The sequence below is a fragment of the Sus scrofa genome, chromosome 9 (genome assembly GCF_054392235.1).
Source record: "Sus scrofa isolate SSC_HxYL_T2T_F1_AM1 chromosome 9, Sscrofa_HxYL_maternal_Yorkshire_Landrace_v2.0, whole genome shotgun sequence".
NCBI lineage: Eukaryota > Metazoa > Chordata > Mammalia > Artiodactyla > Suidae > Sus > Sus scrofa.
In genome coordinates, this window is record NC_139391.1 from 59,809,358 (window position 1) to 59,836,241 (window position 26,884).

Genomic DNA, 26,884 nt, shown 5'->3' on the forward strand with positions numbered 1-26,884 from the left:
TCCTTCCTCCACTCCACCTTGGAGTCTTCGGGAATTCCGCCGTAGGCTACTTTGGCCTCACATGCACACATGTGAACCTTCCCCTTCAGAACCTTTGCCTTCCTTCAGCTCTTCCTGATGCCTCAGAAAAGTCTCCTTCTCTCCTTTCCATTTTTGTCTTTCATGTCCTTGATCTAGCTCCCTTGCTATATTAAGACTTATGAAAATATCCCTAATCTTTAGCAGAGCGACAAACATACTTCAAACAAAAGGGAAGCTAGGCATCTTAAAATTAAATTTGGCATAAGAGAAACAATAATACAAACTCCAAAACTTTTGAAAGTATTCAGAACTGTCTTTGGGAAAATGTTTCCATATTATCTTCCTGTAATTATGCCTACTTTTCTTTAGCACTGGCATTCACGATACATAGAAAATTATATTCATTTTTTTCTCTTTTGTGTAATTACTTCTTCTACAACAACGCGGTTTTCTATTATTCTTCATTGCTGGTCTGTAGCATTTGGGGTAATTATGAGTTAAATTATCTTCTGTGGGCTAGCCAAAAAACCTAACATCCACTTAAAACCGTCTGTGTTCCTATTATGCAATGGGAACTTGGTTAATTGAGATACCATAAATCTTCAGACCCACTGAAAATGTTTAATATTCAAAACTGAGTTTTACACATCGTATCGATCAGCACTCTTAGGGAAGCCAGGTCAAGTCATGCAGTATCTCTTTGATTTAAGCAAAATGTACCATCTCCAGAGAAGAGGAGAACAAAAAGGGTCACATGGCTTCCTGTAGGGTCTGAGTCAGCTGCAAGGTGAGAGAGACAGCCTGTGATTGTTGAAGCCACAGCCTTGAGATTTAAAGTAAAATATGAGCATCATGATGAGGAGAAGGGATTATGAAATGACTTGGATTTTAGGATTTAAAAAAATATGACTTTTCATCTTTGCATCCTTCCAGGCAGCTCACTCACTCCCTCACAGTGCTCAGAGACCTGCTCTGGCACTGAGGTCCTTGTCATCAGTTGACTTGCTTGCTTTGTCTTGCAGGTTCCTGGGACATATTGCATATGCTGGGGGAGGCCACACACTGGGAGGGTGCGGCATTTAGTACAGGGTCAAAGCTAAGGGCGCCCATGATCCTTCAACAGCAAAGGGGACCCCCTGCTCAGGGCAGGACAGAGGACAGCTGCAGCCCTCAACCAAATGCAGATTCCCTGACCTGTGGTCAAATTCTGATCCGGAAAACAGAGAAAGGGCGTTTACTTACTGGTCACGGAAAATTCCTCTGTTCTCTCCACCTAAGAGGGGGTACCATAAAACTCAGAAGAAGGAAAAAAAAGGCATTCTAGGAGAAAACGCAGATGCTCACACATAATAACCATATGACCAAAATGCCTTCACTTTCTAAAACTCGGTCACCTAGCCTGTTAACTGGGGACTCCAGGGGAATAAAATGTGCCACCCCAAAATGTCTCTGGCATGTGGATTATTTCAAGGTGAAAACAATCAAGGTTCAAAAGACTTGGGAAGAAACTCTGACCTTCCCTTCACTGCTGGAGGAATTTAGACAGGGCCTCGTACAGGAATAGAGAGATGAGTGCAAGGAATAAGGGCCAGGGGTCGCAGGAAAACTCCTGGAGACCAGGGCCCTCTCTGTGTCCATCATTCGGCCTGGCCCAGCAAACACTTATTCACCAAACATTGGCTCTTCCATCTCTTGCAAGTTGCCCTTCTCCTCTTTGAAGCCCAAACCTCTACCCCCCAACATCCTCTTTTGTCTTTAGCTGAAGATGGTATTTAGGGTGAGGGTTTTGGCCACGTTGTGGAGGCAGTTCTCCTGGGTCTCTTCCATGGGTACATGTCATTCAATATTTGTTTGACTGTCTCCTGTTCATCTGTCTCATGTCAATCGATTTTTAGACCAGCCAGGAGACCCTAGAAGGGTAGAAGAAAGTATCTTCCTCCCGGACAGGATCCTAATATTCTGAAAATTATGTGAAATGATAAGTAGTTGGCCTGGCATCTTACACACAGTAAATTATGGATGATGGTTTGTATGTGTACTCCTCCCCCCCCACCACTCATGCAGATTTTATTGAAGGGTCTGTGGTGTGATTCCATCAGGAGGGTGGACAGGCTCAGAGAGCTGCCTGTCTCTAACCCTCTGTGCCGAGGAAATGACACAGCTTGAGGCAGCATGTGGTCAGAGTGGCAGAAACATCGTAACTTCAATTTTCCCCATCTTAAAAAGATGCACCAGGTGCCAGAAGGTCCAGGAGGGGCTCATGGCTGGAAGGTGGGAAGGGCCTTAGCAGGCAGGCTCTCGGCATGATGCCCGCATGCCAACTGCCTCCCCAACTCAACTAGACCCAACCTCAGCAAAAGCATCTTCCAAATAATAAACCAACAGATGAACCTGAGATAATCTGGGGCGCTCATGAGGGGATTAAAAAAAAATCAAGACAGGTGAACATGTAGTTGCTAACTTAACAGGTGACACACATTTCTGCCAGCCCTAAACACATCTCGGACCTTAATTCTTGCTTCTCACCTCATGATTGTGAAGGTTCTTCCCATTAATGATGATGTTAAAAGTCCTCCCTGGGGAAGCCGAGGTGGCTCTTTCTGTCCACTGCATCTCATGCTGGACCCCATCAGATCTGTAACAGGGGCTGCCCAGTGCTACCCCACCCCCCGCCCCACCCTGAGCTGGCCACAGAGTAAGCACAGTCAGCAGGCCAAGGGCTAAACTGAACCCAGTGGTCAAATTCACTTAAAAGCCAGCAAATGAACAACAAGGCATAGATCAGAGCTGTGAGTTGTCTAGAGCAGTTCTGAAAGTCCCAGAGTCCTGAAGGCTTGAAAATCCCTCCTCCCACCCCCAGCTTTGGCATGTGGCCTGTGTGCCAGAGATGCAGATGTGTTCCCACCAATCGGTGATCTACACTCTATCAGGCTAGCCAGCCCTTCACGTCCAGGCTGGCTAGATCCCAGCAGCCATTCCCAATCGGGGACACGCCAGCTTCCTGGGCAGAAAACCTGGGTGGCCTGTCTGCCCTACTCGCCTTTCTCTGTGTGTCTCCCCACAGTGGGGCAGATCTCCGCAGCCTCACGACTAGTCAGTTATTCAACTTCTGCTAAGATCCCTCAGCTTCACTCCTTATCTTGTCCTCGGGGGCTTGGTGAAGCCCTTCGCATAGTTTCAGGTCAGATGGGGATCACTGGGGACTCTACTGTCCCCTCTGGCAAGTGATTTATGCAGAATTCAAGTCCCTCAGGCTGCCAAGGTCTCTAACCAATTGCCTGCCTGAATGTCCAGGTACTATATTTTGAAGGGAAGGAAACCCTTTGGACGTAAGTGCTTCATTGCTGTGGAGGAAAGAGTCCATTATGAGAGACTGGGCACCTGTGAGATGGATTAAAACATAAACTATCTGGAGTTCCTTAACAAACCCGACTAGGAACCATGAGGATGCGGGTTCAATCCCCGGCCTCACTCAGGGGGTTAAGGATCTGGTGTTGCCGTGAGCCGGGGTGTAGGTCACAGACGCAGCCCAGATCCTGCGTTGCTGTGGCTGTGGCATAGGCTGGCAGCTGTAGCTCCAATTCGACCCCTATCCCAGGAACTTCTATATGCCGCAAGTGCGGCCCTAAAAACCAAAAAAAAAAAAAAGCATAAACTTACTTAACCCTTAGCATCTACGATGATGTCTGTGCTTAATATCTAAGACACGGCTGCTGACCTGCAGGAACTCGCAGGCTAACCCAGACCAGGCTCGGTGACCAGTCCTGTCAGAACAAAGCTCTGCAGCAAGTGTGCTGGGAACTCAGACCCAGGGTGGCTCCTGACCTCAAGCAGAAAGCAGGTGCTGAGTGGACCTGGGAGAGGACCGCTCCTGCTCAAACTCTGTATGTGGGTGGGGCGGGAGGGAAGAAGGAGAGCAGGCAGAAATGGAAGGAGGCGAGAGTATCCCCTGGCAGTCCCCAGGGAGGCCTCATTAGCTCCTGCAACAAGCTGCACATCCATGTGGCTCCAGAGCCAGAACACCCTCCTCTTCCTCCCACCTGGGGCTATTGGCAGGGCAGATACTCGAGTGAGTGCACAGAAATGAACAGCAGTGCTGAAGTCAGGTAGCTAGGGAGTGGCAGAAGAAGACTCACACCCAGGAGGGTCCTCGGGGCCCTGCATTCCATTCTTTTTTACTCGGGCACTAAGGTGGCTGTGAGTGGTGAGGTACCTGCAGGCTTGCAGGGGACATATACGTGCAGGCAGGGTCACTGGAGACCAGACTTGCTCCGATGCTCTGGGGCAGGAAAAGGCTCTGGGGAAGTGGTTCTCAGCATTACAAATACTGGAAAAGATCTTAAAAGTGCTCAGATCCAGACATTTTGCTATCATTGGTCTGAGATCCCAGCTGTGGAATGTTTAGCAAGCATCTCAGCTAACTCCAGCCCAGACTCAGTTAGCCCTGCAACCGGAAGGGCTCCTATGGGCTTATGCTGGCTTCAGTGGCTACATCTCCACTGTCCCAGGGCAAAAGGGAAGTCTTCCCATGGATCCAAGTCCTCATTCAGTGCAGGCAGCTTAAACAATGAAATGCATATGCTGGGGACTTGTTCTAAATAACCTAGCAGCATTTCTGGGAGTTCCCACTATGGCGTAGCAGGCTAAGGGTCTAGCACTTTCTCTGTGACACTGTGGTTTAAGGATCCTGTGTTGCCGCAGCTATGGCATAAACGGCAGCTGCAGCTTAGATGCAATCCCTGGCCCGGGAACTCACATATGCCGTGGGTGCCAAAAATAGTAATAATAATAATAACTAGGAGCTATTCTGAATTTTCTGATGTATACACAAAGAAAAGCTGCTGATAGTAAGTGCAAAAGATAGAAAAACATCCTGGCAAACAACAAGGGCCCCGTCGCTTTGGCAAAATCCTGCTGCTCAGATTATTCCTTGGCAGTAGTTAACCCTCAAATACTTGGTTCTAAACGGATTAGCGCAGAACTCCAAATGAAAATGCAAGAGTATTTGAGAAGAGAGTTTTTAAGCCATAATCCCAGATCAGCAAGCCTGGATCAGCAAGACTGATTATCCTGTCACACCAAAAAAAAAAAAAAAAAAAAAAAAAAAAAAAGAAAAAAAAAAAGCAAAAAAACCCGAAACCAAAACAAAACAACCAAAAACCAAAACAAAACACCTGCCCTGTTGGTGGGAACTTTTCCCATTGAGTGCAACAGTTATAACAATTCCTACCTCTATCACACCACACCACCCCTTAGAAATGTGGGCACAGCTGATGTGGTCTCACTGAGGAACCAAAGCAAATTTAGAGGAGATGGAGGCGCAGGACGAAAGCACATCTGGCAATCATCGTGTAACTGAAATAGCCTAATGGACACCAGCTGACCACATTGAGCGTTCTGGCCTCCTTTCCTGACATGGGCAATGATTCAGACACAGGGACTTCGAGATCCTTGTCATATCTAATCTAATGGAAAGGCACAGGGCATTTCCAACCCAACAGCAGATAATTGTAATGAAATGATTCTGGCCAAGAGGGCCCATTTGTAATAATGAATTCAAATCAGATTCATAGAAGCTATAATTCAGACATCATGAATACCACCCTCATTTTCCATATCATCTCTCTTCCAAGAAGGCAAAATAACTCAATATTCACATAATTATTTTTACTTTTCAAGTAGCCCTGTGAAGGAGTTATGTGGAAGATAAGATTGCCTCGCTTACATGAAATGAGTTCCATCCACGCTCAAAACTTCAGTGTCCTCTTTGGCACCTCACTTCCCTCAACACAATCAAAGACCTGTCACCACAAAACATATCTTCAGGGACAGAGATGGTCCTTCTCTAAGCCGGGCAATTTCTCATTGGTAATTTCAAAGGAAGACCCAGCTTTCTCTATTCTTTTGCTTCTCCTGGTAGGTCTTTGGCCTCCCGTGTGACTTCATTCAAGATTTAGAAACAAGCTTGGGCTACTTTGATCCAGGGCAGCCACATTCGAAAACACTTGCCGTGGCTGATGGGCCTGCGGATCACATCATTTTTTCAAGGCTTTCTGAACATTTGATGCACTCAGAACACTCAATTCCCACACACTGAATTCCCAGTGGAACCCCTTTAAAGAGACTAAAGAGATCACACTTAAGAATTACAATTTTTTAAAAGCAACAAACAACACAGAATACTATATCTATCTGAGGTTGAGGCCATGGGCTTCCAGAGACTGGAGCCTGGGCTTCCCCTCTGAGTCCTGACAAACAAGGTTTTCATTGAGACCAGCACACAGCTGCCTGGCCAATAAACCAAAGGCACATGAAAACAGAAGAGGGGGAGATGGAGACCCCAGAAATCGGCAGGAACTACTCACACTATTTTAAGAAACATTGTGATAGTAGTGAAATCAGAACATTAAAAAAAATCACGGAATCAGAATTAATTCATGAAAGAAAAAAAAAGGAATGAATCACAATCAAAAGCATATACAATGGAGGCATCTGATAAAAATGAAGGAAAGTGTAATAAAAGAGAAAAAAATGACAGGAGGCTATAGAAGGATTAAAATGGGAACAATGCACTGCATTTCTCTATTTCAGGACAAATCATACAGAAGTGGAGAGGCAAAATCAACATTAAGATGTGCTTAGTTTTAAAAAAATAAAGCACACCATCAGGTAACAGACAACAGTTATACTCAAGCATGTACGGCTTTTTTTTTTTTTTTCTCCACAAAGCACAAAAAGCAACTATTCAGCTTTTCCCGTTTTTATTCCCATTGCCATTACGAAGCCCAGCTGCTAAACATTAGAATTGAAAGATCATGAAAACAGGCCAGCCGCTAATAAAACAAGGCAGAGCGAAGCTGGCCCTCTGCTGGTGGAACCGTCTTCCTGCAGTCTGGAAAGCAGAAAGCTCCAGTTTTTTAAGTTTCTGGTTTAACTTTCAGGGGCAGGAAGAGGACAGAGGATTTCGGAAACTTCAGCCCAGAGACCTTATTCCATGCTAGGGCCCTTTGTCCCCATTCATAGCTTAGAGGATGAAGAGAGGTGCTTGCCAGCAGCAACATCCCTTCCCACCTATCATTTCCCCACATTGAGCAGACTGGTCCTTGGCATGCGTGTATCTCAGGGCGTGGACCCCTGAGATTTCTCTAAGGCGAGGAAGTAGGCATGTTACACTCCCTCTCATCTGGGCCAGCCCGAGGGTGCCCTCATGGCCAGGAGGGTTTCCCTCCTGCTGTCTAGAAAAGAGATCTGTTTCCATCCTCCTATTTTTTCTCTCCTCCTGGGGTCCCACGCATGAGCAGACGGGGTTCTAGAACCTGTCCTCGAGCTCAGAAGAAGATTCAACTGAGGACCACCCAAAGTGGCAAGAAGCAACCATAATGCCTAGGCTCAGGAAGGAAGACCAAGTTGCGGGGGGGGGGGGGTGTCCCCAAGAGGTCTTTCTTTTCTTCCCCAGGGGGAGACTTATCTAGTTGGAGAGAGTTCAACCAGGGAAGCCAAGAGACGAACGGGAAAGGAGTCCCACCCTCATCTGTTCCTTGGAGAAGCCAGGCTTTCTTGCTGCAGAATCTGGGGCACAGTGTTTTATTTCCCCCGTAACCATCAAAGTCATAGACAGGGCGAATGCATTCACCCTGTGTACACTGTGAGCAGAGTTAAGCTGGGACGTCCCTGAATCTGTCTCTGAGGACCAGAACTGCCTCATTAAAGGGATAAAAGATGATATCTGCTGAGCTGGTGGAAAGTGGTGGCTGCATTTTTATTAAAGTCTCTGCTGCAGCAGGCCTGGTCCCCAAAGGTTCATATTCCAAGAATCTCCACCCCTCTGCCTGGAGCCTGTAAGTGATTCTCTGTTACTCATTAAGGTAAAACAAAAAGCTTTCCTATTGTGCTTTTCACACAGGAGTGTTGTCGTTGCACAAAAGCTACATGTTTCCTCTCCATGGCCAGAGCCAGAGCTGGCAAAGATAAAACTGCCCTCATAATTTATAATAGGGGCCCCAGGAGCCCACAGAGGGTTGGCATGCATGGCTGCCTCTTAAGCAGACTCATAAAGGGCCATGGCCCAGCACTGGCAATTCCAGAGGCAGAAATTTCACGTATCTCTGACAGAGGCGAGCCAGTCCACCAGGAGGACTATCCTACCTTGTCACATACCTTCTGAACTGAGACAGCCACCAAGGCACAGTGATCTCAGGTTAAGCCCCCAGGATTTCAACGCCGGGGCTCTCCTCCCCGTGCCAAGGCAAAGGTGAGTCTAAACAGGACATGGCCTCACAGATACACGGAGTCCCAAGCACGGACCTGGGGGGTGGGGGGCTCACTCCTAAGATCCGGGATCAGAAAAGCCACAGCAAATGACAAAGCTGTCCAGGAGAGTGGGGCTTAACCGCCACTGAACGCCAAGCGGGCACCTCTTGGGCCTGCAAAAGGCCCTCTCACACGCTCCAGTCCCCCACGCAAGCCCTCTGCTCTCTCCTGCTCGCCCCTTCCCACGGAATCGCATCCGAGGGGCTCAGTCCCCCGCTGAAGTACAGCTCCCTACCTGAGGGTGGCGCTCTCCCCCTGCCGGACCGTCACGTTGTCCATAGCTTTGGGGAAGGTGGCATCTCCGCTGCGCACGGGCACTCCTGTGGGTACAAGGAACAGCAGCCTGAGAGACACGACCACGAGGCACTTCCAGGGCAGGAACAGGTACCCACAGACCCCCATCCTCGACAGCCACAACTTCCCAGAACTCCGGCACCGGCGAGGTCCTCGTCCCCCGCCCCGCACGCCGGCGGGTCTCGGGCAGCCGTGCGGGGGTAGAGGAAAGGGCTGGAGCGAGCCAGAAGCGGAGAGGGAAAGGAGCAGCAGAGTCCAGCCTCTCCCGAGTCTAATGATTCTTCCTCAAATCCTGCCTCAGCTTTCCAGCCTAGCAGAACCAGATGCCCCCTCCTGCATCCAAAAAGAGCTTTCTTGACGCTCCCCTGGGGAGGAGGGAGGCAGCCGGGAAGGGAGAGGAAGGAAGAAGGAGCAGGGATGAAGGTCACAGATTGCTCTGGCTCTGCCTCTCTTCGAGATGCTACTTTAACATTCAGTTGGGCACGTCCTGCCGAGGTCTGGCATCAAAAGTTTATAACCCAAAGAAGCAAGGCAAGTGTCTCTGACATAAAGGAGATGTCATAAAAAGCTGCCGCTTCAAGGAGAGGAGAAAATGTTTTATTAGCTCACACATATGTACAGATGTATTTAGAAACCAGCCCGAGTCTCCAATCTGGAACGCAAAGGCGGTAAAAAGTTCCACAGCGGGGACCCGCAGCCGCCGAGCCCGAGGATCCTCCGCTGGTACCGTGGCGTCCTCGCCGCAGCCGGGGCAGCGTCTGGCGGCCAGCCCGGCCCGCGGAGCGCGGGCGGCGCAGGCTCTGGCGCACGGGGAGTTGGCGGACGGCGCGCCCGCCTCTCCGGGGACGCGGCACGGGGCGCGGGGACGCGCGGACGCCACGCTCAGGGGCCGCCCCCGGCCTCCGCGCCGCCGGCCTCCGGGGAGCAGCCCCGACGCGCTTGGGCCCCGACCGCTGGGGTTGTCATGGCAGCAGCTCCAGCAATGACCGCAGCTCTTCGCGGTGCCCGCGCCGAGCGAGCGAGCTGGCGAGCTGGCCGGCGGACTGCGCACATCCCGGCGGGCGGCGGGCAAGGGGCGCGGGCGCCCACCTTAACCCCCGCTGCGCCGCGCAGCACGGGCCGAGGCCGCCGCTTACCAGGCTCCTGTCCCCCGAAACCGCGCTTGCCAGAGAACACTGCGCCCCTCTTGGCGGTTTCCCTGCGTGCGGGCGGGCGGGAAGGGCGGGAAGGGCGGGAGGGAGTTCGGGGACGGCAGCAAATTGAAAACTGCCTCCTCGCACCTTCCCTCCCCGTGCCGAGGCAGAAGTTGCCAAACCCCGCCCTGGAGAGCGCAACCGCGTCTCCCACGCCGGGAAGCTGCCCCGCTGTGCGCGTCCTTCACTCTGCTGCCCCTTTTCCATTTGGCCCAGCTACAGTCCCCTCCCGGGACAGAGCTCGCATGGAGCGCTTTCTGCTCCGCTGACCCATCCCACCTTGGAAATACTGCTGGCCCTTGACTTGTTCTCTCTCTCTCTCTCTTAAACTGGCAATTCGAAATTTCTTCTTATCGCACAACATGCAAGATCGTCCTGTTCTACTTTACTACCCAAGGATCGGATTGTAAAAAAAAAAAAAAAAAAAAAAAGGCAAGAGCTGGAAAAAACACAGTGCTATCCCAAATAGTATAAAGACATTTTCAAAACCTATCTGTGGCTTTCTGGTCACACCATGGAAGTGGTACCCGGAGAGATGGGTGATAGGGCATTTTTTAGAGCCCAGCCTTCCAGTTTTTTGGGAGCACAGATGTGTTTCTTTCCCTTAAGAACGGACAAGCTCAAGCTTTCCCTGGGTTCTCTTTTCTCCTTTCCCCTGGCAAAAGCCACCCCTATTGTGTGGCCCCTACCATCGTTCCATAATTTAGTGGTCCCCACGTGCTTTTTTGCTTTACTGTACTCTTTCTCAAATCTTTGTTAGTCTGGGCTTCTGAACAATTGTTCCAATGAAATGCAGTACAAAAATAAACTTTAGACACTTATTATTTGTGTTAGTTGCTGAAGGGCACAGGGGTATGCTCCCTGCTCTCAGTCACAAAGGTCTGGACACAAATAAATACAAAACTGCTGTGTGCTATACTGTGATTAATACTATCAATAAATCAATACTGCCCATGCCCCGCACCTGTAAAAAAGTAACCCATACATCTTAGGTCTGAAGTGTTTAATTAGAGCATCATACCTCAGGGAGAAAACGTACTTGTCATAGTTTTATTAAAACTTTAAAAACTTAACATTTTATAAAAGTTTTAAAAGATTGAAAGTACGTAACAGCTCCTTCCCAGAAAGCAGACATTAGTAAATGAAGGAATAGGCAGAACATTCATGTGTGACCTCCTGGGCTCTGTGGCTGAGAGGGGTAATGATGCTGAGAGGGGAGGCAAGGCCTCAGAGAGTAGCCAAACTTATTTTGGGATCACCCGCCAGTTTTAATGACACTCTTTTCCATAAAACCTGAGTGTAACTGGATTTTCTGTATACACATTGTACATAATCCTCTAAACTCTGAGGTGGTCTTGTCTGCTATCCATGGCCTGGAAAGGTTTTTTAGTGCTTTAGCCTGTACTTATGATAGTCTTCAATTACAGAGTTTGTTTCTTGAACCCCAAGGGTGGGAGCAATGGGGTTGATTCTGGCTGCCATACAAGTCATGAAGCTCCTGCCGCTTGATGGCCAGGCCCACAGATGAGGTGACCAGCTCATGCTGGTTCCAGTGCTTCTCAGGAGGTACAGATGGGGCAGTTGCCAGAGGCTGAATCGGCCTATGAAGGGTCACTTGAGATGGAAAGAGTTGTTGGAAAACATGAAATATTCCAGGTAGAAGAACAGGTGGGGCAAGAAAAGGAGAGAGGCAGAGATGGGATGAAATGCGGCATTATGTATTCTTCATAACACGCAACAGGAATTCCCATTGTGGTGCAGTGGAAACAAATCCAACTAGGATCCATGAAGATGTGGGTTCGATCCCTGGCCTCACTCAGTGGGTTGGGGATCTGGCATTGGTGTGAGCTGCGGTGTAGGTTGCAGACGTGGCTCAGATCCCACATTGCTGTGACTGTGACATAGGCCAGCAGTTGTAGGTCTGATTCGACCCCTAGCCCAGGAACTTCCATATGCCATGTGTGCGCCCCTAAAAATACAAAAATAAATAAATTACATGCAACAAACCCTGCCTTAGAGGAAAGGATAAAGTTTTGTTTTTCCTTTTATCAGGGCTGACTCCCCCCAAATATAGGTATCTGGGGTCCTTGAGAATGGGGCTTTCACTTTCTCTTCTCTAAGTTGTCTTCCTAGTTCAGTATTTGTGGGTGAATAAATGGGCTGAACTTAAGGGCTAGTGAATCAGAAATCACTGCAGATGTCTGTCTGAGTTTTGTGTTAATCTGTGCAAGTCTACAGTTTTTGGGGTCTATTGTATTCATCTGTGAGGTATTGCTAGGGATAAGTATATCTGTTTGTAAACTGAAGGCCGGAGCAGATTGAAATGAGAAAGAGAAAAGAAGGCAGTGAGCTTTGCAATGAACGTGGACTAAGGTAATTTATGTCAGGAGATTTCTACGAAATGCTTGACTGAGTACCATGATAGGGAGACCCCCCCCAGTTACACCTCTCTTGGATATATGATGATATAGATGACAAATTAAATGATGATGGATTAGGGTGCAAGGGTATTGGTTCTGTAGCTGGACTGTCCTTTCAGATGCTGCCTCTTCCACCCTTCAGCTGTATGGCTGATGCCTAATAATACCTGCCTCATCGATTTCATAGGGTTTGGGGCTGTCGCAAAATGTCCTCAAGATTATGTTGCAAGGTCTAGTAAGATAGCAGACAAGGAAAAAGCAGCCTGGAAGAAGAGATTATTCCTTGGTGTTCCCAAGAGGAGAGGGGACACCATGCCACGCAGGGCCACAGGAGAGGCACCAGAAAGCAGAAAGAACAAGGAGAAGCAAGGTCCAGAGACTTTAGGGTGGCTTCCATGAGAAGGAATTGGTAAAGGTGGGGCAGGCAAGCTTGAACAAACATAGGGATAGATCATTTGGATAATTGTGGCAGGCTTGGACTCTAGATGTGACCTCTATTGTCCAGTACCTGGCCCTGGGCAACTCAGAGCAGGGGAAACATTGGCTTGGTGAGTGAGAGTTGGGTAGAGGGTAGGGATGTGGCCTCTTGTTTGGTTGGTTTGCATAGGAAAGGCATGCAGAAGGCAAATTGTTTGCTATCTCCAGAAATTAGCAAGCCCTGGGGAAGACATTTTCTCCAGAATTAGCAAGCCTCCAAGATGTCAAAGCATCATAAAGTACAGAATTAAAAAACCCTCAAAATATGATTAATACAGGGTGACAATTCATGAGATAATTGCCATAGGACTTGGCACATTGGAAATGCTTAGTAATCCTAAATTAGGATTATATAAGTAAAACTCTCACTTTCTTGCAACAAAAACTTGTGACATATAAAAAGATACAAATGAAAGGATGTAAATGCGCTGTGTACCAACTAAAGCTTTGACTTAGACCTATAGACATCTAGATATTCAGGGTGATTTATAATAGAAAATGCTAGTTGGAGGGATCTGGTGCAATGCAATAACTTCAGAAAACTTAAGGCAGGGAGGTGACGTGATCCGATGAGTTTTAAAATGTCACTTTGTCATGAAGAGAAGGGATTGCAAGGGCACAGAGTGGAACAGGGAGAGGGTCAGGGGTAGAAGAGGGAAGAAATAGTATCAGTGACAATGGTGCTGGAGAAATGGGGAAAGGTGGGAGGTGTATTTTGGAAATCCAGTAGAGAGGGATTCCTGAGGGTTAGGACCTTGGGATTGAGAAAAAGAAAAGGGTTGAGTTTGGGTTGGCACAATATCCTGTGATGGCGATGAGTCCAGAAGGAGCAGGTTTAGAGAGGAAGAGGCTGAGCGAGTGAGTAAAACATGGAATGAGACAATCAGATGCAGAGGTGGGCTGGCAGTGGAGGAAAGAGGCTGAAGCCAAGCATTGAAGACAGCACAGCTTCCAAGTTCACTGTTAAAGGAAAAGCGATGATAAAATTCTTCCTCTTTCTGCTCTGGATTGGGGTGGGGGCACATGATTCATGGAACCCTCACCCCACACCTAGAGGCCTCTCTGCCTTGGGTGTTAATTAAAATAGACCCCATCATTTTAAACTTTAGAACCATTCCTCAGTTTTCAGTTTGTCTCAATCTATTTCTTCTTCTTGGTCACCTCTCAGCTTTTGAAAATAGATTCCAAGACTGTTTGAGGATGGAGCTGGAGCTGGGAATTCTACGGCTTTTTTTTTTTTAGGGCCACACCCTCAGCATATGGAAGTTTCCAGGCTATGGGTCGAATTGGAGCTACAGCTGCTGGCCTATACCACAGCCACAGCAACATGGGATCCTTAACCCACTGAGTGAGGCCAGAGATTAAACACACATCCTCACAGATACTAGTCAGATTCATTTCTGCTGCACCACAATGGGAACTCCCAGAACCCCTTAAGTCTTGTTTCTACTGTAACTTACCAGCTATGTAGGTCAAACAAAAGCCCTTGTCTTACTAGGTAGTGGGTCTGACCAGAACTTGGAGACTGGAGTCCCTCTGAATCCTACCCCTAAAACCTACTTCTGGGTGGCTTTACACAATACCCTTAACTTTGATTGTTCTTAGTTTCCCCATCTATAAATAGATGCAGTGATGGTAACACCCATGTACAGTATTTGTGAGTGTTCAATGAAATACTGCAAGTAAAATGGTCGGTACCCTGCCTGGCACTCAGTAAGCATCCAATAAATGTCTGTAGAAAGAGACCTAATTCCCCCTTCATCATGAGCTTCTTCTCTAAAGTGGCTTTGGGGACAGATAAGCCATACAGAGCAGGGCAGACGAATTCCCAAGTTGGCCAGAAGTTGTGTGTGTGTGTGTGTGTGTGTGTGTGTGAGAGAGAGAGAGAGAGAGAGAGAGAGAGAGAGAGAGAGAGAGAGAGAGAGAGAGACAGAAGGGAAACTGAATGGGTCTCTCTCTAATTCTAAAGAGCCAATTTTAGAACTAGAAGTCACCTAAGGATCAAAGTGGTTATTGATACGATTTTGTTGTACTGTGGAGGGACTGCCTAGACACAGGTGGCTGTGGGGAGCTCTGGATCCAACAGAAATATCTGCATTTATCGCATGAAATTTGTATCCACTTGTAAAAGCAATTTCAAACTGTGTGTTATTCATAAATAAGGAAAACTTACAGCTTGTGTTTATCTGAGAGAAGATTGTACCCAGCTGCTTTGTGTGTGCATTAGGAAGAAATAAAGTAAAAAGCCTGTGCATGGTGCATATTTATATTACAGAAACTGACCTAAATCAAGCGGATCCAGTGGGGCAGGAAAACTGAGGAAACATGGCTTAACCGGAGGCTACTGGCTGTCTCGGGTCCTTGGGACGTGGAGGTATTGTAAATACGAGATGTTTGCTAGTGAACAGAGAGATAAGAACTCAAAATGAACTGACCTAAAAGCCTTCAGTTTTTAGGTCTAGGCTCAAGGAAGTTCCAAGAAATAGAAACACATACCAGGATGGCATGCTTTGGATGAGAGACAAGTTCTGTCCAAAGTAAAATGCAAAGCATTCCCTGTGTGATAGCTGCCTACATGATCAGAGCTAGATAGGAATGAGGAATTTCATTTGTCTTTGTTTTTTGTTTTTGTTTTGTTTTGTTTTTTGCACTCGTGGTAACTGAGGCAAATACATGAGTTTTATTTTTATTGATCGCATAGAAGCTATATTAGTTTCAGGTATACAATGTAATTATTTGGCTTTTGTATTTGTTGCAAAATGGTCACCACCATCAGTCTAGGTAAGGTACACTCCCAAGTAGTTACAGTGTGTTTTTTTTCTTGTGATGAGGTCTTCTGAGGCTAAGAGATGTTGAGTGGTTTTCCTCATCCGCTGCTGACCCGAGGTCAGACTTCAGGTCAGTGGGATCTTGCTCTGACCTCTTTCCATCATCAACCACAGCACATCCTCTCTGTCAGTCCTCCTTTGCTGGGCCAGGGAGACAGGCAACAGCAGGCAGGAGTTAAGTTTCATCTTTTGCATCCCAGCTCTGCCTCTTATAACTTTGAGATCTGGGGCATGTTGCTTATTCTCTTTGAGTCTATACCTTCTCCTCTGTAAACAGGGTTAACAGGAGCATCTTCAAAGGCTGCCCTGGGAATTAAGACAGCTCACCCCTCCATGCCCAGCACAGTGGCTGCTGCTCTCAATGAACACACAATTCCTCTTCTCTTTGGCATGCCCAAAGTGACCAACACGAACAAAGCAACAATGACAATAACAACAACAAAAACATAAGCCACACAGATTTGCATCATAAAAAGATATAGACAAGGTATTTCCCAAGGCCGAAAGAGGGATTTACTGATGTTGGTAGAATCCGGTTGCTCTAACATCAGCTCCCTTATCCCATACTCTTCCTTCAAAGTGCCTTGTGCATGTGTATATGTATAATTGCCTCTCTCTCATTAGGATTATGGGGTCCCTGAGAGCAGGTGTTTCTTCTGCTCATCTTGCATTCCTCTTTAGTGGACTAGAGCTTGGAACAGAGTAAATACTAGCAAACGTTTGCTGCACAAGAGAACTGATGTCCACTTTCCATGGTCTGCAGGATGTCAGCAAAGCCAAGCCAGTAGCAGAGGGTCCAAGTCCATCCCCACCGGGGACACTTCCTGCTCTCATTCCCTCCCTAGCACCCAGAGTCCTCAATGGTTGATCACAGGCATCCACTGTATTGAACATCTCCTTCTAGGAAGGCTGGAGATTCCTGTAGAGACCAATTTCCTCAAGCCATCCAATAAAATCAGACTCATTACCTTATAGTCACACCACAGATAGTTCTATAAATCAAATAACAAAAACATTATATTGAGACCTACAAGCCATAAAATGTGTTTTCTAAATGCTCAATAGGAGTTATGAGAGTCTCATCCTTCCTGAGTCTCATTACAGCTTACACTGTGCCAGGTGGAAAGTGGATCATCCACACAAGAACCAGACTGTGGAGGAAAGAACACCTGTCAGGGGCCAAGTTGCCCAGCTGTAAATCTGGACCTGCCACCAGAACCTGGACCATGGGCAAGAGACCAGACTTCTTTATGACCAAGTTCCCTCATTGGTTAGATGGGCAACATGATGTTTTTGCTTTTCTTTTTTAATTTTTTGGCCATGCCTACAGTATGCCCAAGTTCCAAGGCCTGGGATCAAACCTGCACACATCAGTGGCCTGATCCACAGCAGGGACAATGCTGGATCCCTAACCCACTGAATCACCAGGGAACTCCTATGCTTTTTCTTCCTTTGAAGAACTGAATGGGTTTCATGTGACACCCCCACAGAGGGTTCAGCACGCAGTACTTGCTCCAGAAGCAGGTGCTTCCCCCACCTCTCCCCACTCCTGCTAAAGTGAGTCTGACCCCCTAGGTCTTAGAGAGGATCAGGAACTTGCATTTTATATTACATGTTGGTTACTTGCCATCTTATCTTGTTTGCCAAATTTTAAAATATATACCATTCATTTATTGTGTTGATTAATCTACTGAACCATTTTTTTTAGGACCAAGACTCATTGAATATTTAGGCACTTTTCTGGGTCAGGACATGATGTATTTCCTGCCTACAAGAAGTTTATAGTCTAGCAGGGCATACGAATGAAATATCATAATACAGTATGATGAAATTTAAGATAAAAATGTGCGAAGGTGTTACAACGTCTCAGAGTTGGACCATCTGGATTAGATGAGGGTTCTTGGAAAGATGCTCAAAGGAAGTGACTCTTAGGTGCACGTTTAAAGACTGAGAGGGAGGTAGGCTGTCCCTAGGTTTCTGATGATGGCAACTGAAAGGATGGTATGACCAATCACAGAGAAAGGGTAAGAGTGGATGCTGAGTGGAGAGGAATAAATGGTAAATGCTGTAGGTAATGTGCCAGTGAAACATCCAGGGAAAGCTTTCTGTTGGCATTTGGATATTAAGCCTGAGAAGACATGGTATTTAGAGCTATGGATTTTTGGAATCCTCTTTGTGTAGATGGAACTGAAGCTTTGGGTCCTGCAGCAGCTATTCTGCAAGAGCAGGAGAGGAAGAGGAAAGAGCTTTAAGTGCAAGGTCAGGGCAACACAGATGATGAAGGGATAAGAGGAGATCTCATGAAAGATTCTGCACAGTAGCCAGAAGAACAGAAGGGAAATCAGGGACCAGTGGTCTTCTAGACTGTTTAAAAGAGGGTGGTTAATGGTGTCTAATGCTGGGAAAATCAGGCTAGTGAAGGATGGACAGCCATGCCTTCAGTCTGTACAGTGGGGGCATTGATGGCTTTGGCAGAAGAAGTTTCACCTCAAGGGACAGCAGCAGAAGTCGGGCAGTGAGCTGAGGGATGATGGAGAAAGCAAACATGGCCCAGGCTTTGAAGCTGAGCTGTGGTAGAATGAGACGGGAGAGAGTGAGGCTGTAACGGGTGGAGATGCAGGTCTGACAGAGGCTGGGATTGTGTTATATTTCCTCTGTAGACTAACAGCCCCCAGTGTCGATATATGTTGTCTGGAGGTAAGAGTTCTTTGAAGATGTCAGAGACCTTCATGTGCTAATCACAGAATTTTGTACGAGGCTAATGGTTAACAAATACATGTTGGATGAATGGTTTCAGGTCAGAATTTCTATCTCCAGACCCTCTCGGGGACAAACCAACCAACTAACATTTAAAAAACAATTACAGTGACCACCGTCATCACCATCATCATCACCGTCATCACCACCACCACCTCGTCACTATCATCACCATCATTATCATCACCATCACCACCACCATCTCTTCACTACCATCATGACCATCATCATCATCATCACCATCAGCACCATCAGCACCATCTCCCCCATAACTATCATCATCATTCCATCATCACCATCATCAACAACATCATCTTCATCACCATCATCCCCACCACCATCATCACCACCATCTTCACTATGTACCAGACACTACATACATGCCTCACAGGTACAATCTCATGTCATCTTTTTACATTTCTGTGAGCAAGGTATCATTATTATTAGATTAAAAAACCAATGCACAGAAAAGAAAGATTGCTCCTAGTCATTTCTAGGAACTCAAAGTAGAAAATGCTAAATCTTTTCCAGTCCCCATCGGGGTTCACAGCTATATCAAGAGCAACCATTACAGTTCCTGGCAAATAGCAGATTTTCAATAAATATTTATTCAATTAATAATAAAAACTGGTTATGTGTCTTCATCTTGTACCCTCCAACTTCACAGACATTATAGATGTTCAAGATGCACATTCCAAATATTAAATAATTGAAGAAATTTTTCTTCATTTGGACATTGGATGATATTTTATTGGTAGCAGTTTAACTGGAGGTGAAGAAGAGTTAGAGCAGCCCAATGTGTGTCAGTCCAGCATCCCTGTGCCCACAAACCACCGATATTGGACTATCCTGGAAGTTTATCCTGGAAGAAATTCCTGATGGTGGGAAGGCAGGTGGCTGGGGCCATGGTCAACACTGTAGATGGGCTCCAGATAGGAGTATTCTAGTTAATGAGACATAACTGTATTCATCAGAAACATAGTTTGTGATAGAAATGGTCATTGTGATGTGAAGAGTAAGCCTCTCATAAAATGTTATTATATCACAGAATCCAACTTATTCCTTATACGTGTTTTCAAGCACTTATACTTGCACTTGTGTCCTGGTCACATTTTAACACGGCTTTTTTTTTTTTTTTTCCTTTAAGGGCTGCACCTGCGGCATATGGAGGTTCCCAGGCTAGGGGTTCTAATCAGAGCTACAGCTGCCGGCCTACGCCACAGCCACAGAAACTCAGGATCCGAGCCGAGTCTGCAACCTATACCAGAGCTCATGGCAATGCCAGATCCTTAACCCACTGAGTGAGGCCAGGGATCAAACCCACAACCTCATGGTTCCTAGGCGGATTTGTTTCCACTGCACCATAATGGAAACTCCATAACACGGCTTTTTATTGTGGGTTTTGGCTAAAAATTTTGAGGTGTATGGGCCTGGACAGCCTCTAAAATTCTTCTACCCTCTAAGTGTCACCACCGCCACCTTTGTATCTGATCACTGGGATTTGTTTCTGAAAAGCCTCTTTTCCGCACCACTCCTGCCCCACCCCACCTCTCAACTCAACACTATTTTTTTCTCTGATAGAACCCGGAAAGTTCCCTCTCACCTTCTCCCAGCTGCTCAGGCTCCCTCCCAATCACCTTGCTGGATGGATTCAGTATTACAGAGGCCAGGACAGGGCAATAAAACGTAACAAAATAAAACTGTAACGCACACTCTGAGCCATGAGGCTCTCGATTGTGTGTGGTGGTAGGAAATGCAGTCCAGCGAGCTAGGAAGAGAGGAAGCAGAATCCATTCTTGACTCTCCCTCCTCCAGGCATCAGGAAGTCTTGGGAAAGAGATAGAAGAGGAAAGAGAAAAAGCAAAGAAGGGAGCATTGCAGGGGAGAGGGGGATGGATCCACGCATTGTGTATTAATGTTCTCCAGGAAAATGGAGCCAGCAGGATTGGGGGAGGGAGAGAGAGGGAGATAGACAGACAGACGTATAAGGAAAGGTATATAATCCAAAATCTACCTCCCTTTTTCCTTACCTGCCTATCTGTCTATCTAGATTTATTTTAAGTAACTGGCTTCTGGGATTGTCTGTGGGAAAGTCCTACAGCCTGGAGACCCAAGGGGAGTTCATGCTGCAGTTCACCTCTGAAGGCTATGGGCTGGCAGAATTCCCTCTGACTTGGGGAAGTTAGTGGTTTTCGATGAAGGATAGAAAATTGCTTGGATGAAGCCCACCCACTTATGGAAGTTAATCTGCTTTACTCAAAATCTGCTGTTTTAAATGTTAATCTTATCTAAAAATTCTTTCATAGGAACATCTAGAATAATTTTCCCCAAATACCTGGGCACTGCAGCCCCACCACTTTGACACATAAATTAACTACCATCCATCTCAATCTGCCGTTGAAGCAACCCTTTTTAAAGGGTTAAAAATGGTACTGTGTTGGGAGTTCCCATTGCCTCTCAGTGGTAATGAACCTGACTAGTATCCATGAGGATTTGGGTTCAATCCCCAGTCTCACTAGTGGGTTAAAGATGCAGCATTGCCAAGAGCTGTGGTGTAGGTCACAGATGAAGCTCAGATCCCTCATTGCTGTGGCTGTGGTGCAGGCCAGCATCTGTAGCTCTAATTCGACCCCTAGCCTGGGAACTTCCCTATGCCCTGGGTGCAGCCCTAAAAATATATACAAAAAAAAAAAGCACTGTGTCCCTTCAGGGATATCCTAGAAAAGGGACAGGGATGGGAGGAGAAGCCTCTCTAATCCATCCAGTAGTTTTTAGCACAAGCAAGCTACTTCCAATGATTCCTTCTCAGAAGACAAAGTTCAATTAGTGCTTAAAGGATTCAGACGATGAAACCTTGGGGAACAGTGAGTGCATTGGTGAGAGTGGATTTTACGGAAGGACAATTTGTTGTTCCCGCTCATAGGTGGGGGAAGAGGTCCTGAAGCAAGTATTACAGAAACCCAGGCATAGATGCTATAGAGGATGGGAAAGAAAACAAAATAACTTTGTAAGAGTCGTAAGTGTGCACACGCTTGGATTTATCTAGATCTATTTTGGAAAACACTCCGACTCTACCCACAATAGACTACATGCAGGCACTGATTTAGAAATGCTACCTTGAATCTTGGAAGGTAGAAAGGGACTTGGAAAGAGGAGAGACTTGAGGGCAAATCCTTGTTACAGGGGGAAAAAGTGAACCCAATGCTGTCCGATCTCTCATATCATGATCTCAATTGTACTTTCAAAATGCAATTGGGTGACTGCCTGTATTATGTTCCAGAAAGGAACATCGTCCAACAGACTCGCTGCTATGCGGCAGACCTCCAGCCACCAATTAAGAATGGAAACAGGGAAACATGTGTCTGTCTTGGCCCTAAAACTGAACTTAAACACATAGCTTGGACCTCTTTGTTAGAAAGATTGAACTAATGGTATAGGACACCAGAGAGAGAATTTTAGAAACTGCTCTTCCTACTGCTGCTATGAATAAAAATAATGAGGAGGATGATCATAATAACTGCATACGGCATACCTGATTCTAAGATAAATGACTTATATACATAATTGCATTTAGCCTGCCCAAGAATCCTAATTTGGCAGGCAGGCAACTGAGGCTCAGAGAGGGTGACTTGTACAAGGTCAGTGTCAAGAGTCAAGACCTCCCTGTTAAAGCCCCAGTCCTTCCCTCTTAGTATGGGAACCTCAGAAGTTTGGTGCTTTTTGCGTAAAGAGAGTCTCCTTATCAAAAGCCGGGAAACCCATGTGTGTGAAATGCACAACTGTTGTGGAAGCAGGAAGCTGGGGTAACGCCAGGAGCAGGGGTTGCTGATGGCTGAGGTTAAAAGGGGAGCAAAAAAAATGCAGGCAAGGCAGGATCCCTGCAAAAGCACAGGCTGCTTCAGCGGCGGGGTAAAGTGAGACTGTGAAATAAAGCTGTGTCTTCTGCTCTATTTTCCACCATCTCCCTCCCCCTCTCCATCTGTCTGTCTCTTCCCTTTTCTTTCCCCCTCTGTCTCTTCTCCCCTTGCAAATCTTCATCTGCTAATTTCCACCCAACATGCTTGTGAATTAATTCCAACACTTCTCTCTCTGTGTCAAGATACAACGCTTTCTAGCCTCCCCCACCCTCTGACAAAGTGTGCATTTGATCCCACAGACTGTTTTTCTGACAACTCCTGGACTTAGCCATTTGCTCTGACATCAACCCAAGTCCCTGAGGGTCTGCAGAGAAGAGAGGCCAGGTCTGCAGCTGGACAACCTTGTAACCAGGTGGTAGGGCAGATCAGGGCAAGGCTGAGGATCCCTGGGGGCCCGGCGGGGAGAAGAAGTAGGGGAATTTGATAAAACAAACTCCCCAGATTCTAAGATAGGGCATAGGTGACCATCTGTGAGTGGCAGGGTCTGTCAGAAAGGTACCTCATCCTCCTCATTTTAATTAGCACAAACTCCTAGTGCTGGGCAGTTTTCTTGGAAATGTAGAAACTGAGACAGACACATAAACAGCACATCAAGCTTTATGCCGGTATCTTTTCAGCTCTGAAACACCTATGCTTCTGTGCTTGTCAAAACCATAGGAGGGAGTTCCCATTGTGTCTCAGCAGGTTATGAACCCGACTAGTATCTATGAGAATGTCGATTCGATCCCTGGCCTTAGTCAGTGGGTTAAGGATCCAGCAATGCCATGAGCTGTGGTGTAGGTCACAGACCCAGTTCAGATCTGGTGCTGCTGTGACTTTGGTGTAGGCTGGCAGGTGCAACTCCAGTTTGACCCCTAGCCTGGGAACTTCCATATGCTGCAGGTATGGCCTTAACAAGCAATAAATAAATAAGCCATGGGAGAATAAATTTAGAGATCTTCGTATCTTAAATCAGTCAAGAATAAGCATGTTTTAAGCAACACGAAGAGATGGGTCATTCTAAAAAGCAAGAGAAAGAACAGCATGTAAAGTGCCAGATGTGGTCGTTTCTATGTATGTGTTTGATAGATAGACTAATTGATTGGTGGATGGATGGATGCATTTAAGGGGGAAGAGCCAAGAAGATGCTATTTGTAGACTTGGCGGGGGGAAGAAAGCCAGCGCCAAACATGCGGATGTGAGATATAAGTAACTATAGTGCTTGACTCTGTCCGAAGAACAGCAGATACAGATGCATGCAAGGGCCCAGTGGAAAGGGGCTGAACAGATCAGAGCTTCACTCTGGAGAAGTTAGTTCCACTTTCCTACCTTTGGTGTCCTCCCTGGAAAAAAAACAGTCATTGAACTAGATGATCTGAAAATCTCGTTTCAGAGATAATAGCCCGTGGATCTGGCCCATGGCGGGAACGCAGGCCTTTCCAGGAAGACGTTTACACCTGCCTCTCTCTCTGCTTCAGCCAGTACTGCTTTTCCACACAAAGTGCCCTCCTCTGAACATCCAATTCCAAATGCCACCTTTCAGGCCCAGCTCACGGGTCACCTTCCCTGGGCAGGTCCCCAGCATCCTGGCCCAAGTACCTCTCCCTCCTCAGCATCTGCTTCCTTACTGCCAGCTTACTGCGCGGGTTTGGCCTAGGTGAGCACAGAGCACACTCTCTTTTCTGTTTTATAGAGAAGCAGTTGTGTCTCTATTCCCAGCACCAAGCACAAAGCGTAGCAAAAAGTAGGTGTTGAGGAAATGCTTGCTGAATGGACGGTCATGACACTTTTCTTCAGGAGTATACTGTTCATAGCGGCTTTTGTCTTTAACTGGCTGCTGTAGCACCACACCGCCGACGGCCGAGGATGCTTCTTGATGAATCATCTCAGGAAGAAAACCCAATAAGAGGAAAGCCAAGCACAGAAACTATCCCAATTACCATCCCCGATCCGGGCCCTGGGTTCCCCCGCCTGCACACCCTCCTCCGTCATGGTGAAGACAGCTTTTTGCAGACAAAGGAGCGAGGCTGGAACTCACATTTCTTTGCAATTAGCAAGCTCCCGCATGGTAAACAGGCTAATTTTTCTCGTGTATCAGCAGTTTGCCTAATCAGTGATTTCCACTCAGAGCTGGAGGAAACGCTTTGAAATCTAGACCAGAGTGTGAGGGGATGGAAGGTGGTGGGTCGAAGGAAAACCCTGGCTGCTATTCTTGTATTTGTCATAGAGGGGGCACGGAATGAAAAGTGTGATCGTTTGTTTCTTACAGATACACCTTCCATGCGCGAACCCATATTTAAAACTGACTCTAGGTTGGGCTGTCACGCTCGCGCTGTTTCGACTTTCAAGACAGCTCACCTTCCAGAGGGGACCCTGCGAACAATTTGGGAGCCACTATTTGGATCCATTCACCACGGGCCAGCACTTAACTGCATTGGATTTCTGAGTCTATGCCTCATTTTGTGCTGTATTTACTTTAAATTAGGATCTCTCCACCAACTTAGCTTTCACTTCAGCACCTCTGACCTTAGCGAAACACATCCCCACCAATCTGCCTTCCCTGAGTGGATGAGAAACAAAGGCAGAGACTGCTGTATCTGCCAGACAGAATAGCACCCCTGCTTGACAGCACATGGGGCTCTGTGAATGTGGACCTGCAGCTGGGATGACTAATTTGGCTCCTGGGCCCCAAGCAGGGGACCTTGGCATGTGACATTGTCCACTCACACTTAGGACTTCACAGGCACGACAGGGCAGCCTCAGGTTTCTTGGGAAAACACTGAGTCCTAGAAATTTGGATGAGGGGATGTTCTTAGGTGTTTGTTAGGGCCACACCTGAGGGATATGGACGTTTCCAGGCTAGGGGTCAAATTGGAGCTGCAGCTGCCAGCCTATGCCACAGCTATAGCAACACCAGATCTGAGCCACATCTGCCACCTACACTGCAGCTTGCAGCAACACAGGATCCTTAACCCACCAAACAAAGCCAGGGATTGAACCCACATCCTCATGGATACTAGTTGGGTTCTTAACCCGCTGAGCCACAATGGGAACTCCCCTAGGTGTTATTTTGGCTTACTTGTAGTCAATACTAAAAGCTCCTGTGTGTGACACCTGACCTGTGGTCCCCAGGTTTTATTGGGACATTTCCACAGACACAAGTATCACTACATCCATCACAGATGGTCTTATGATATTGATAAACGGCTCTTGCTGTTAGAACATTCTTTCTATGTCTGTTCACTCTAATTTCTGACCTAGCAGAAGAGAAATGGGAGGCAGGAGAGGGTGCCAAGGTTAAGGCTGTCAGTAAATATTAGTTCTTCTTCCTATCACAATTACAATATTATTATTACTCATTGTTGCCATCATTGTTTTTTCTGTTTTATCATTATTTATTATTATTTTCCACTTGAGCATTATCCCTGTCCTACCTACGGGGTTCCAGCTGTGTCTTAACTCCCTCTGGCATTACACATCTACACTTGTGTTCAGTTATTTCCTCCCCAGATGTAGGTCCAGGCCAGCGAACGTGCATGGCAGGATGGAGGCTGTGCCCATCCTGCGGGAAGCAGTTGTGTGGGGAGCAGCCTTCAGAGGCTGGTGGGTAAAGCTTCCGGGGCTGAGCCCAGAGGCAAAACACATGTATACAGCTGTGAGAGGAAAGATAAGTCCAGGAAACACTTCAGGGAAGGACAGCAAATGGTAAATGAAGCTGGAGAAGGTGGAAACATAGGTAGAAGGAAAGAGTCCTTTCTGCAGTCATTGTCTGAAAATGCGGATTGCAAACACACATGGAAATGTGACTTGAAGAAGAAGAGAATCACCGGAAACACCCGGAGTCCCCATCTCCTTCGGCTGAGACTTGCTAAGGTTGGACATGCAGCAGACATTAATGACCTCATGGTCAGAGTGTGGACTGTGAATCCTTCAGATGGTTCCACTGCATGGGTGACAGAACAGGAAACTAAGCAGAGATAACCAGAGTCCAGATTTGGAGCCTGTGTGACTCCTCATTTTCCTCTAATGGTCAGAGTGTGGACTGTGAATTCTTCAGATGGTTCCTTACTCACAACAGAGTAAGGACGTCATATGAAGACGTGTCTCATAGCCCCTCTGGCCCCAGGTCTCTCCTCTGGAAGTTGAGGGTAGTGACAGCCCCTGTTTGATTGGAGGCAGGATGATGTCATGAGATGGCACATGGATGTCAAGATTTTTGTTATAAGCATCATTGTCCCTTCCCTACCTCTAGCCCTTCTCACCAGCCCTTCCTCTTCCCCTTTCTCCTCCACCTTCCTTCCCCATCAGTGCTTTCAAAGCTCAGCCAAACTCCCACTCTTCCATGGGGTCACCGTCCTCACTGGGGTCCTCTGGGCCTCTCCAAGAAGTAAGGTGGACAACACATTTTGACAGGAAACATCATGGGCAGGACCCTCTCCTCGGCACACTCCATTGCCCCTTCTTTGAAGACCAGGGAGGAAGGGGTTCTTATGACATATCGATGAGAAGACTAAGGTTTCAAGGGAGTGTGGCTTGCTGGGAGCCACACAGCCAGAAAGTGGTGGATCCAAACTCAGGTTAACGTACTTCCAGCCTCTGCTTTTTTACATGGTATATTTCCTGTACTTTTCTGTATCTCACACTGCTCACTGCATGGGTGACAGAACAGGAAACTAAGCAGAGATAAC

General features: G+C 47.0%; 1 protein-coding gene across 1 annotated transcript in view; it reads right to left on the reverse strand.

Annotated features, from left to right (window-relative positions):
- Positions 1-26,884, reverse strand: part of OPCML (opioid binding protein/cell adhesion molecule like) — a 1,104,108-nt gene that overhangs the window by 497,301 nt on the left and 579,923 nt on the right. Inside the window, 1 exon segment of the mRNA XM_021102357.2 lies at positions 8,567-8,651. Coding sequence (XP_020958016.2) covers positions 8,567-8,651 — 85 coding nt within the window.